At 43.4% G+C, this 13,260-nt stretch overlaps 1 protein-coding gene across 5 annotated transcripts in view; it reads left to right on the forward strand.

Moving 5' to 3' along the window:
- The window catches only part of Sec16b (SEC16 homolog B, endoplasmic reticulum export factor), a 53,922-nt gene that overhangs the window by 17,908 nt on the left and 22,754 nt on the right, over positions 1-13,260 (forward strand). For all 5 annotated transcript variants that reach the window (XM_070034402.1, XM_070034399.1, XM_070034401.1 and 2 more), the window contains 9 exons: positions 785-897; positions 1,573-1,693; positions 2,296-2,374; positions 4,201-4,339; positions 5,555-5,706; positions 6,051-6,112; positions 7,299-7,434; positions 8,076-8,306; positions 13,036-13,133. In XM_070034402.1, coding sequence (XP_069890503.1) covers positions 785-897; positions 1,573-1,693; positions 2,296-2,374; positions 4,201-4,339; positions 5,555-5,706; positions 6,051-6,112; positions 7,299-7,434; positions 8,076-8,306; positions 13,036-13,133 — 1,131 coding nt within the window. The remainder of the gene's footprint in view (positions 1-784; positions 898-1,572; positions 1,694-2,295; positions 2,375-4,200; positions 4,340-5,554; positions 5,707-6,050; positions 6,113-7,298; positions 7,435-8,075; positions 8,307-13,035; positions 13,134-13,260) is intronic.

The following is a 13,260-nucleotide window of genomic DNA, read 5'->3' on the forward strand; positions in this document are numbered from 1 at the left end:
GTAAACAAAGGAGGAGGCTGCAATGCTTGGTAAGAAATGTATCCATTATCCTGCCCATGTAATTGTAGCCCCTTTGTACAGTATGTTCTCAAATAAAATAAAATACAATTTAAAAAAAAAAAAAAAAAAAAAAGAATTTTGCCTCTACGAAATATCCAAGTATTATTAATTGGTTAAAAATGCTAATAGCATATTTCTTCCCCAGTCTCTGGATAGTTGAATTCTCAAAAAAGGGCATATTAAGGACAGAGGTAATAAAACTAATCAGACTTAAGACAGTCTGATGACTTTTTCATTACATTTCTATCTAGAGTATGTATGGAAATCACAATGATATATTAGGTTTTGCACAATCTCCTCAGGAAGGGTGTTCTCAGAACATACTTAGCATATATATATATATATATATATATATATATATATATATATACACACACACACACATTTGAGGAGTAAGAGTCTTTCTATAAAAATAAAAAGGAGTTGTGAATAAATAACTTAAGAAAACAGTTTTATCAGGTAAAAAATAATTTTAAATAAGAGAAGAGAGTTTTATTATTTTACTACTAAAAATCCAGGCCTTGTTATGTGAGAAGGGCATCTCTTGCTCAGATTCTGGATTTTCTGTTTATGTGATCTAGAATGAACAGTGGGTTTCTGGCTAGTTCTAGATGCTGTGGCTGTTCTGGATTCTGAAGTTGTTTAGCGTGCCCACTTTCTCCCTTGGTATCTGTCATGTAACTTGGTTTCTGTCTCATAACTGGCCTTCCGTATGCTACCTTAGGCCAGGCTATGAGGATGTCTATCAAAGATACCACTCGCCAACACTGCGGGAAGAGTATGTTTATGGAAGCTATTACTACCCAGGACACCTGCCGCGGCTGCAGGAGGAGAGAGGTATGGAGTGATGCCCAGGAAGCCCTCGGGGAATGGGGATGTGCATGGGACTGACCCGCAGGCCATAGAACACTGGGGCCCTAGAGCCTCTGTTTGGGCAGATAAGACTCCAGCAGTGTTTGCTTCTGTGTCTTGAGAGAAGGGAGCATCCCTGGCTTGTGATGACGATGATACTACTGGTACTGGTTGCTGGTACTGTGGGGAGTTTGCACATCATTCTACTCCTCTTTATAGTCAGGCTACCGTGACTGGTCGGGTAGCAGTGAAGTCAGATCTGTGGGCCTCTGGTGTGCTGGGCCATGATATGAGTCAGTCATGACTTTACCCTGAGGGTGGCAGATACACACCAATAGGAATTATACCCCATGCGCATAGGGATAGGCATGTGCTAATGAAGTCTCTGATCAACTAGCAAAGAGGAGTATGTACCATTGCCACCGGCCCCCACCTGGCCATGCAACTATGTGAAGCCGTGCTAATTGTTTCATACAGGCATCTTGGGAACCTTCATTGCTAGATCTCACTCCTCATCAATTGAACTTGATTGGGCAAAATAGGCTTTTAAACCTGCAGCGTGCTAGTACCTCAGCGTCACCACTCGCTAGAGTCTCTTCTGAAAGAATTTTCAGAAACAGCAAGTGACCTGTCTTTATTTTGTTTTCTCTGAGGGTGCAGTGCCAAGGCCAGGGAGTCCTTATACCTGGCGTGAAGATTATGGAAACCAAAAGCACCTCAGTGAGCATCATGGTGAAAACCCGCAGAGTCCATTTGGAGCAAATAATGAGACTCAGTTCCAGTAAGTATGCAAGGAGAGGCCACTTGAGCAGAATTCTGTCACACTATGTTAGGCCAATGTTAGGGCATCTGGTGGTGATGATTCACTTCCAATATCTGCAGCTTTCACTCCTTGGCTAGAGCTCTACAGCCTGAGCCACGACCCCTACCCCTTGCAGTAGCTTTTGTTCCAGACACAGGAACATGGGAGAAGTTCAGTGCTGGAGTGCTTTTGCCCTGCTCATTCCTGGGCCCTGAGAATGGGCTGTTCCCCAGTCATAAGGCAGCACAAAGAACAAGACTTTGCCTAAGCCTCCATCCTTCCTGAGGCCAATTGCCTTGGACCCACCAGCCCAGGTCCAGGATGGCAGACTGCAGAGAGCAGCCCCACTCTGCAGGGTCTGATACCACTTTCAGTAATGGTGCTTGAAACCCCAGGGATCCTGTTTTTCTGGGATGAGTACACTGAGATGGGGAATGGAGGAGAATGCTTTTCCCCTGTGGTACCTGAGCTGACCTAGCAGCCAGCCTATACTTAGAGTCAGGACAGCCTCTAGCAGGGAGCACTTCTGCCTGGCTGGTTTGCTTAGGACCTGTCTCACTGCTGCTGTCATTTTGCTGCAGATCTCTCAGCCGGAACCCTTATAAAGACAGCCCCACTTCCAGCTCTGGACAGGAGCAGCCTGGGGACCTGAGGAATAAGGTAACCTAAAGTGACGTGCGGATGGAGGCCTGTGGCCAGGCATCAAGCCTACCTTGTCATCAGTGGCAGAACTAGGGGAGAGAGAGTCTCCAAGCAGGGTCCTAGTCCTCTCCTCTCTCTGAGCAGAGGGTCCACTGGGGCCTCCTTTTCGGCCTTCATGCTTCAGTCTTCTAGGACTGAGGCTCTGATCTGATCCATTTCTGTAAAACTGGCAGGATCCCAGTCACTCCCTGAAAAGACTCTGCCACTGAGTATTAGGGGTTGGGGACCCCAAGGCACTAGTAATTTGGTTTACCTAGGAAATGGGAAGCTGCTAGAATCTTTTATTGTGGCTTTGAAAAGTAGGACTTGATAGCTTTCCTGACTCTAACCACTTCTTTAACATCTTAGTGTGTGTACCACCTGGGCCACAGAACAAAGCTCTTTTTTTTTAAATAAACCTTAAGTTTTGGAACAAGTTAAACAATTTCATGGGAAAGTTGCAAAAGTATTATTAGAGATGAGCTTCTCATTTTTTGGCAAGCTTGGATTAATTTTCTCTCCCTAATTAGCTTTGTATGACTTTTGTGGACTGTTTCTCTGTATACTTAAGAGCTTAACAGGTGGGACACATATTATTATGCTTAATTTAATAATCCCCCAAACGGCAACCACCTTCAGGTATACAGCACTTTATGATATACAAAGTAAAAAGATTAAAAAAATTAACTCCATTTTTATTAAGTAGTTGTACAGAGGGGTTTCAATTCTAGATGTCAGATTATGAGTGCAATGCGTCTCGATCAGTGTCTCCCTTCCCTTGTTCGCCTCTATCTATCACCATCCCATCCCTATGCAAAAAGAACTTTTCAATCCAGTATTTTACTCATATCCCTGCAGAATGTAAGTTCCATGAATGCCTTGTATACCTGGCTTCCCCGGGAAGGTACAACATGTGAAGTAGTTTGTTTGTTTGTTTGTCAGTCATGTGGCCTGGGTGCTGTCCCTCAGCTCTTCAGCTCTAGGCTAGCGCTCTACCACTTAAGTCACAGTGCCATTTCCAGCTTTTTCTGCTTATGTGTTGCTGAGGAATCAAACCCAGGACCTCATGCATGCAAGGCAAGCACTCTATCATTGAGCCACCTTCCCAGCCCACATTTGGAATAGTTAAGGTAGTTATTAAATACTATTAAAGTAAGCAAGTCAGACATGCTTACCCATATTACCCAGGAGAGCACTGAGCCTGGAAAGCTCAAGTCATTTGTTGAGGGTCACAGGGTATAAGAACTCAAAACTGAGGTTTAAATTCAAGGTCTCTTATGTTTAGGGCCTGCTTTCTTTGCACTGGGCTGTAATGCACTCTTTAACAAACATGTGCTCACTGAATGCTTTGGTCTCTTTTCAGTTCATCAGCATTGCACACATAAATGAAACTGACATGCTGAACTGAGACTCTTTGTACACTACTTAAAGATAATTAAGAAAAATAGCTGAGCACTGGTGGCTCATGCCTGTAATCCTAGCTACTCAGGAGGCTGAGATATGAGGATCACAGTTCAAAGCCAGCCCAGGCAGGACACTCACCTCCAATTAACCACAAAAAGCCAGAAGTGGAGCTGTGGCTCAAGTGGTAGAGCGCGAGCCTTGAGCAAAAAAAGCTCAGGGACAGCGCCCAGGCCCAGAGTTCAGGCCCCAGGATTGGGAGAAAAAAATAATTAAGAAATCATCTATGACTTCATTCACTGTATTGATGGGAAAGTTTGAACTTCGTTTCTTTGAAGGACTCCTTGTGAAGACTGGTTCCCAGAAGCACTTCCCCATGTCTTTTCACGGCTTTTAACTTTCAGCCATCTGAAGAGTCCAACCTCCTCCAGCAGCACGAGGCTGGACTCAGCTCCAGCAGCTATGAGCTCAGTCAGTACATGGCAGATGTTCCTGAGCAGAGCGATCCCATGGCTTCATCAATTTGGCGTCCAATCCAGGAGGGTGGGTATTAAAGTGATCATGGGAGTCGGATGAGTCTGATGAGGAAAGGTGGTGAGAAGTCTTGGCAAGTCACCTTTCCCTTGCAGTTCCAAGAACGGGTCATTGTTGGCCCATTGGCTTATGTCGGTCTCTTAGGTGGAGAAGCCAACCTTGGCTCTATTTTCTTTCTTTCTTTCTTTCTTTCTTTCTTTCTTTCTTTCTTTCTTTCTTTCTTTCTTTCTTTCTTTCTTTCTTTTCTTTCTTTCTCTTTCTTTCTCTTTCCTTCCTTCCTTGCTTTCTCTTTCTTTCTTTTCTTTCTTTCTTTTTCTTTCTTTCTTTCTTTCTTTCTTTCTTTCATTCTTTCTTTCTCTTTTTTCTTGCAAAGGCTATTACATAATAACTGGCTCTTTCAATGGAATATTACTAGCTATCCTCAAGCTGGGCAAGGAAGCCCTCAGGGGTGCTGTTAAGTAACAGGTGAAGAAAGCAGAGATCAGAGAGAATTGCATAAAGCAGAAGCTGGACACAGTGCATCATTCCACTGGCAGTAGGAAACTTGCCCTGGATACACAAGCTCTGTGAGCCAGACTCTTCTGTCTTACCGTTACTGGGCATCTGGGCCCAGTGCTTTGTCACTTGCATGAAATGATCAAATCCTTGCCTTGACATAGTCTCAGATGCTTAAATCAGACTGCAGCATGAAGCATGGAACATGGCTTCTTCTAGCTATGCAGACCACTTTGAATCTTATTTTGGTTCCAGGTGGGATTTGGATAGAAACATGTCTGTGGCTTTTTTTTTTTTTGGTGGGGATGGGGTGTGGGAAGGCAGACAGTACTGGGTTTTGAACTCAGGGCCTTAACACTTGCTAGACAGAAGCTCTCTACTACCAAGCTATGTCATGCCATGCCTCCAGTATATTTCTAAACTAAAGAAAAGGAGTGAAGCAGGGCACTTGTGGCTTATGCCTATCATCCTAGCTACCCAGGAGGCTGAGATCTGAGGATAGTAGTTCAAAGCCAGCCTGGACAGAAAAGTCCCAGTGAGACTTTTATTTTCAATTAACCACTCAAAAACCAGAAGTGGAGCTGTGGCTCAAAGTGGTAGACTGCTAGCCTTGAGCAAAAATGCTCAGGGACAGTGCCCACGCCCTGAGTGAGTTCAAGCCCTGCAACTGACCAAAAAGAAAAAGAGTGAAAGCAGTGCTAACGATGTTGATCTGTATTTGTTGGTTAGGGGACATCTCAGCGGCCAAGCCCAAGGCACCCTTGAAGTTCTACGTCCCTCATGTGTCTGTGAGTTTTGGGCCAGGAGGCCAGCTGGTATGTGTGTGTCCCAACTCTCCCCTGGACGGGCAAACGGCCATCGTTGAACTGCATAGCATGGAGGTAATCAAGATTCCGTGCCCCTGGGATGCTGCACACTGTTTGCTCAATTGCTCTGCACAGGCTCTGTCTGCTTCATTTGGCTTGAACTTGGGAATCTCCAAGAGAGGTTACTTTGGTGGGGAGATGGCCATACACCCTCTCAGGATGTGGTGTAGGAATGGGTTTTGTCTCTGAAAGCAATGTTTCTAGACATTTCCCTGAGATGCTAGTAGTTCATCAACATGCTAACTCACATCCATATTCTTGCTTTTGCCACAAAGCACGACACCATGGCCTTGCGATTGGATCTGATGGACAAAGTGGGTAAAGTAGTTTTGAAGATCTAATTTGATTTTCTCTTCCAGGTTATTCTTAATGATTCTGAGGACCAGGAGGAGATGAGAAGTTTCTCAGGACCCCTGATCAGGTAGAGTACTGTAAGGGCTGTGAGTAAAGACTTACGAAATCTAGGAACTCCTCTCATCCAGCTGTGGGTTTCCTTGGAAGAAAATATGGAATATCAATTCTCTGTGCCACTAAGAAGGAACAGGTGTGGCTGGAGCCATTTTGATAGTCATCTGATAGGAGAAGAAAGGTTGGCTTAACCATTTGGAAATCTAAAAATAAACTGCATTTTGGAGATATTAATGTTTTAATGTTCCATGTACTTGGCAAATAATAATAGAAATTTGGAGCATGCCCTTGGAAATCATCAAAAATAGATAATAATGGGAAATGTTCTTTCAAGGAGCTTTTTTTTTTTTAAATGAGAACTTCAGTTGTTTTCTGGACTGTGTGCAAGTCTGCCCTCTGCAGGAATTAACTGGAACTGCTTTCACATTTTCAGTCGTTCCTGATGACTACTTAGGACACAATTCTGGTTTTAGAGAATCCTGACTGTGTCAGAGGACCTGTGTTGTAGGCCTAGGCATTCTACAAACTAGTAGTACTACTAGTTAGTCCTCCACGAGTCTTAGTTTTCTACCTGAGAAATGGGATAACGCCCTCTCTGCCTACTGCAGGTGATGACTATAAAACTCAAGTGAGATTATGCATGTGAAAACTCATTACAATATAAACACACCCTCCAAGAAAATGCACATAGTGTATTTGACAGCTTCTTCAAGTTTATATGAAGGTGAACTCTATGTCTTACGTACAAGTATGCATGAGAACAGTATTTTGCCCTAACTTGGCTTTGATTTTGAAGAGTCCTGGTCAAATAATAATGCCCAATATGTGCCATAAAACTTGCTCTTTTTAAAAATAAGAAGGTAGTTTCTTTTACTATCTATCTTTGGAAAAGGGGGAATAAAGCTGAGACTCAGGGGAGAGAAGAAATGCCTAAAGTGAGAAATGACAGACCATGTTTATCTGATCATTCTTATCTTCCATTCTGTGCCTTCACTTCAGGTTTCTGAGCCTCAGCTTCTCACCTGTGAAATGGAGAATCTGTGTACCCTTTGGCCACAGACTTATCCAGTCCTGAATAATTAGGCTTCTGTCTCACTCCTAGCCTGGCCAGGGTCTGTGGCCTGTCAGGAGAAACCTGGGGTCCAGAGCAGGAGAAGTGTCTGTCTGCTCATCCTATGCTTCCTGAAATCTCTCCCTAGGGAAGATGTACACAAGGTGGACATCATGACCTTTTGCCAGCACAAAGCAGCTCAGAGCCACAAATCCGAGACACCACAGAGCCGAGACTCAGCTCTACTGTGGCAACTGCTGGTTCTCCTTTGTCGCCAGAATGGGGTGAGTTACTGCTTCCATGGGGAGACTGGGGTGAAGATTAAGTCTTCATGGGCTGGACAAGAATTGGTTTATGACATAATTATGGAAAGAACTACTAAAGATGCACAATTTTTGTCCCTAGGAAAAACATTGTTCAAATGTCAATACTGATTTTTTTTTTGGGGTCTAGTTGTGGGGCCTGAACTCTGGGCCTGGCACTGTCCCTGAGCTCTTCAGCTCAAGGCTAGCACTCTACCACTTGAGCCACAGCGCCACTTCCGGCTTTTTTCTTTTTGCTTATGTGGTGCTGAGGAATCGAACCCAGGGCCTCATGCATGCAAGGCAAGCACTCTACCGCTGAGCCACCTTCCCAGCCCCTCAATACTGATTTTCTAATGCAAACCTTCCCTCTGATGGTCTTGTCTCTGGGTAGAGATTGTTCAACAGTCTGATTGTTGCACCTTTTGGTCACTATGCCAACCAGACAAGTGATCATGATAATGAAGGTGTTTGTAATATAGTATCCAGGAAATGGGCGCTTGAGTTTGCAGGCCCAGCTTCCTCATGAAGAAAGGGGACACCCTGGTGCCTTCCTTTCCACTTGGGCTGCCAGGGTGGAGACAGCAGGATTCTCCCTCAGAATGATGCTTGTTGTCTTGCAGTCCATGGTGGGGTCTGACATTGCTGAGCTACTGATGCAAGACTGCAAGAAGCTGGAGAAATACAAGAGGCAGGCTCCAGTGGCCAACCTCATTAACCTGACTGACGAGGACTGGCCCGTGATGAACTCCGGGAACCGCAATCTGCTCACTGGGGAGATCCCCCCCACCGTGGAGACACCCGCTCAGGTCGTGGAGAAATTCACTAAACTGCTCTACTATGGAAGGAAGAAGGCAAGTAGCCCTTCTCCCTGGCTTGCTTTACTCATGCAACCACCAGCCCCCACCAACTCTCCTCCACTCATGTCAATCATACAATTTTAGAATGTGTGAGAAGTTCAGAAAGCTAAAGTGAAGAGAATGAAAATACCATTGTGCTTTTGCCACCAACACCTACAATGATGTTTCCCTACTGTTGAATGACTGCACCTGTTAACATTAGAGGCATTGACTTCTAGCATCTTCCTATGGGTGTATTAAAAATCGGTTGAGATTACATAATTATGTCGCTAGATGTATTAGCTGGGCATGGTGGCACATGCCTATAATCCTAGCACTTGGGAGTCTGAGCCAGGAGGATCACAAGTTCAAGCCAGTCTTGAACAAGATCCTGCCTCAAAATGAACAAATAATCTGTTCCCCAACAAATATAAATCATTTTTTCATTTTGTTTCATTTAAGGCTATTTGACGAGATTCTTTTTTTTGGGGGGGGGGCGTCCAGTCGTGGGTCCTGAACTCTGGGCCTGGGCACTGTCCCTCAGCTCTTCAGCTCAAGGCTAGTGCTCTACCACTTGAGACACAGCACCACTCCCGGCTTTTTTCTTTCTGTTTATGTGGTGCTGAGGAATCGAACCCAGGGCCTCATGCATGCAAGGCAAGCGCTCTACCACTGAGCTACCTTCCCAGCCCCTTGACGAGATTCTTAATGGCAAGCTTTGAGCCAGGAGCCTAAGGCTCAGCCTCCTGAATAGTTTAGGATTATAAGCATGTCCCAACTTTCAAACATTTTGGTGCCAATCTGAGAAGTGAAAAGGTAGAATTTAACGTCGTTATTTGCCTTTGTTATTGTGAATGCAGTTGGATGGTTTTAATCTGTGAACTTTGTTTTGTGGCACTGGGATTTGAACTCAGTTTACACTTACCAGGCAGGAGTTCTACCACTTGAGGTTTGCCTCCAGACCTTTTTGATTTAATTATTTTTGGGATAGGGTTTTGCTTCCCCCCAGCTTGGCTGTACTGTGATCTTTTGTTTTGCTTCCTGAGAACCTGGAATGATAGGCATTTACCATGACATCAGTATTTTATTGGTTGAGATGGTGTTTCAGGAACTTTTTTGCCTATGTTGGCCTCAAACCCAGTGCTTCTGAAGAAGCCATCGCATCTGGATTGTTTTTTGTCATGAAATTTCTTTTTCTTTTCTTTTCTTTTTTTTTGGGGGGGGGGGAGGTCCGGTCGTGGGCCTGAACTCTGGGCCTGGGTGCTGTCCCTCAGCTCTTCAGCTCAAGGCTAGCACTCTACCACTTGAGCCACAGCACCACTTCCGGCTTTTGTCTTTTTTGCTTATGTGGTGCTGAGGAATCGAACCCAGGGCCTCAGGCATGCAAGGCAAGCGCTCCACCACTGAGCCACCTTCCCAGCCCCTTGTCATGAAATTTCTATCTTTTTTTCTGTTGATTTTTTTATTCTTGCCTGTTGATGTGGAGTTTTTCATATTTTTAAAACTTTTAGTTCAGAAATCACATTTTGGACTCATATGTATGTAGACTTTTACGTAAAAATTTTGCTTATAGAAGTAAGTTGTGACTATTCTATATTTAAATATTTAATATCAGGTTTTTGTATAAAATGTGTGTGTGTGTGTGTGTGTGTGTGTGTGTGTGTGTGTGTGTGTGTGTTACTGGGGATTAAATTTGAGGGAATGCACTTGCACTTGCCTGGCAGGCCCTCTACCACTGGACCCCATGATAGCCCAATCCTATGGTATTTTCTTTTTTCTTTCTTGCTTTTCTTGTAGCCTTAGGTTTGAACTTGAGCCATTGCTCTTGTTGGACTATCACTTCACCATTTGAATCATACATCTAACCCCTCCTTTGTTTGCTGGTTATTTTTTTTAAAGAAAGAATGAGAACGTTATTTTTGTCTTACATTTCTAAAAAGTCAAGTAAATAGGTAAAAGAATAGTTTAAACAATTCTTTACCAACAACATACCAGTATAGATTAGACAATAATAACATCACAGTTTAAGCTAATCACTTGAGTCTAAGAAGCATTAGCAGTCTACATATGAGACTGGTTATTTTTTAAATTATCTTTAAGTAGTTGTATGAAAGAGTTGCCATTCAACTATGTTTTTATGAATACATTGCATCTTGATCAGTGTCATTACCACTTCCAACATTCTCTTCCCTCCCTCCCCACCCCATCCCTTCCCTCGCCCTTTTTAATTTATTAGGGCATCCATTGACTTTGACTGCATTTCTCTCTTTTCACCTCTTTGTTCATCTACCCCATCCTACCTCTTTTGCTTCTTGGTGTTTATTTCGTTGAACTTTGACTACCTATTTAAGAAATTACACTATTTGAGTTCTCCCTCGACTGTACTATACTTTAGTTAATTTATTTGCATGCACTTGCATATCACCCAACACATTTACTTATAAGTTTATTAGCTAAATCTAATGTCTACATATAAGGGAAAGCATGCATCCATTGTCTCGGGGCCTGACTTACTTTACATAAAATTTTCAGGTCTTTCCATTTCTTTACAAATGGTACAATATCACTCTTTTAAATGGATGAGTAAAATTCCATGGCATGTACTATCATGTTTTCTTGATCCATTTGCTCATTGAGGGGCATGCTGGCTGGCTACTTTTGAGATCGATTCTTATGATGTTTTCTACCTTGGCTGGCCTTAAGCTACAATCCTTCTGCTCTTAGCCTCCTCAGTAGTTAGGATTATAGACAAAAGCCATTGCTCAGCTTCTACTTTGAAGTTCCTGAACCCAGTGGCACATGCAGAGACAAATGAATTATGAACTCTTGTTTTAACGAGGATAAATAATGACCACAACAACAATAACAACAAAGGAAGGGAAAGGTTTTCAAAATGGCTACTTCTTCCTTCTAGGCACTTGCTTGACATCTTTCATGCATTATCTCATTTATCACCATAGAAACCGTCAGTCAGGTTCTGTTGTTCTGTGTATTTACAGGCTAGGGAAGTTAGCGAGGGATAGAACCAGGGCTTAGGTCTGGGCAACCTGACCCTGATTCTAGGCTTCTAACCTCTTCCTAACACTCTATTTCACAATAAGCCCAAAGGCAGTAAGAGAGGGTTCAGAATGATTAAAGAGAAATGGGATTCACAATATCTTTTAAACTTTTATTCTTATGTGATTGGGTCTTATTTTTGGCATTATATGATATTGATAATCATGATACACGTTCTTAATTTCTTTATTTATTCTTCAGTTATCTTTTGGAGTAATCTGATGATTCCCAGCTCAGCATTAGTAACTCTTCTTACAAAATACTGATTATAAAGATAAGGGCTAAAGGCTCAAGTCTATAATCCTAGCTACTCAGAAGGCTGAGAGCAGAGAATCATGGTTTGAAGCTAGACCAAGCAGGAAAGTTAATTGAATAACTGCAGTTGAAGAGTAACTTCAATGAACCAGCAAAAAGTTGAACACGGGCCCTAAGCAAAAAATTTAAGAGACAGCGCCCAGGCCTTGAGTTTAATCCCTAGTACCAGCACACACACAAAACACTGTACCAGCATACACACAAAACACTGACTACGAAACAGTTAAAACCTTCACAAAACAGCAGCCCTAATGACACCTCTTACTTGCCATGTATCAGAGACTGAATTCCCTAACAGAACATTTACATTTATGTGTGAGAGAGTTCATGTGCTCTCTCTCTCTCTCTCTCTTTAATAAGAATACATGGTGATATATTGGGATTAATCAAAGATCTTGTTTCTTAGAGGTGAAATTACTTCATTAGAAACTTTCTGTCTCCGAATCACATTTTTGTGCACCCAGGAAATTATTAATATCAGTTCAAAATCTCACATGTCAGTTGAATAAAAAGGTGAGTATGTGTATAGGTGCTTTAAAGTTTTCAGCTCCAGCTCATCCTACCCAATTAGTGGTGCTATGAATTTGACATACAAGGGCATTTGATAAATTAACAAGCAATTATTTTTAGCATTGGGTGGCAGGTTGGTCCCTACGTAAATTGGCTCAAATGCAATAGCAGTCTATTAGTATTCACATAGGCGTTCATGAATGGCCCTGTTGGGCAACATTTCTCCACATAGACAGAATGAGGGGCTCAACCATCTTCAGCTTAGCTGAAGAGTCCCTTCCTTCCATTCCAGACACCTGATGGGGGGGGGAATCACCACGTGGAGGGGTGGGTGTGAGTGATCTTATGGGCTACCCCTGGAAGTATCACCTGGCATTTCTGTGGCCAAGACTCAGCCAAACTCAGAGCCAGGGAGGCAACAAGCATGGCCCAGTGCTTCACTCAGGAAGGAAAGCAGGGATTTTGGAGAGCAGCCATCAGTTTCTGCCAGCATTGGAAAAGGCGCCATTCCTTAGTCAGACCTCAGGAATACTCCTGTTCTACTCCTATTTTGGGACTCAGTCCTTGGGGTGAAATGTTTTTCTCGTGCGTGGTACCTAGCTTCTTTACAAGTATTTTGTTAACTTGGGCTGAAGCTATGAGCCTGTCTGGGGGACTACATTTGAAGGGAAGCTACTGAAATGGCTGCAGAAGTAGACACACTGAGAAAAGCACGCTGCGCTGATTCATTCCTGAGACTCCGGATCTCTCCCCGGAGACCCAGCCCTTGCTGCTCAGCCAGCGGCATGGCCTCCAGGTGAGGACTTGTTTTGGTGGAGGGAGGCAGGGAAAGCATTGTTGAACAGGATGCTTTGGTTTTCAGGAGGCCTTGGAGTGGGCTATGAAGAACCACTTGTGGGGTCATGCTTTGTTCCTATCCAGCAAGATGGACCCACGGACCTACAACTGGGTCATGAGTGGGTAAGTCCAGCTTATAAAAGGGACTAAGGACAAGAGAATTCTCCCCTCCAAAGGTGGTGAGGAGGTAGTGAGGGAAAAGAGAAAAATGCATCCCTCCTTTCCAGACAAGGACTCATTATGTAGCTTA

This window comes from Dipodomys merriami, unplaced genomic scaffold (genome assembly GCF_024711535.1).
Source record: "Dipodomys merriami isolate MVZ:Mamm:240054 unplaced genomic scaffold, mDipMer1.0.p SCAF_24, whole genome shotgun sequence".
In the NCBI taxonomy this organism is placed as follows: Eukaryota; Metazoa; Chordata; class Mammalia; order Rodentia; family Heteromyidae; genus Dipodomys; species Dipodomys merriami.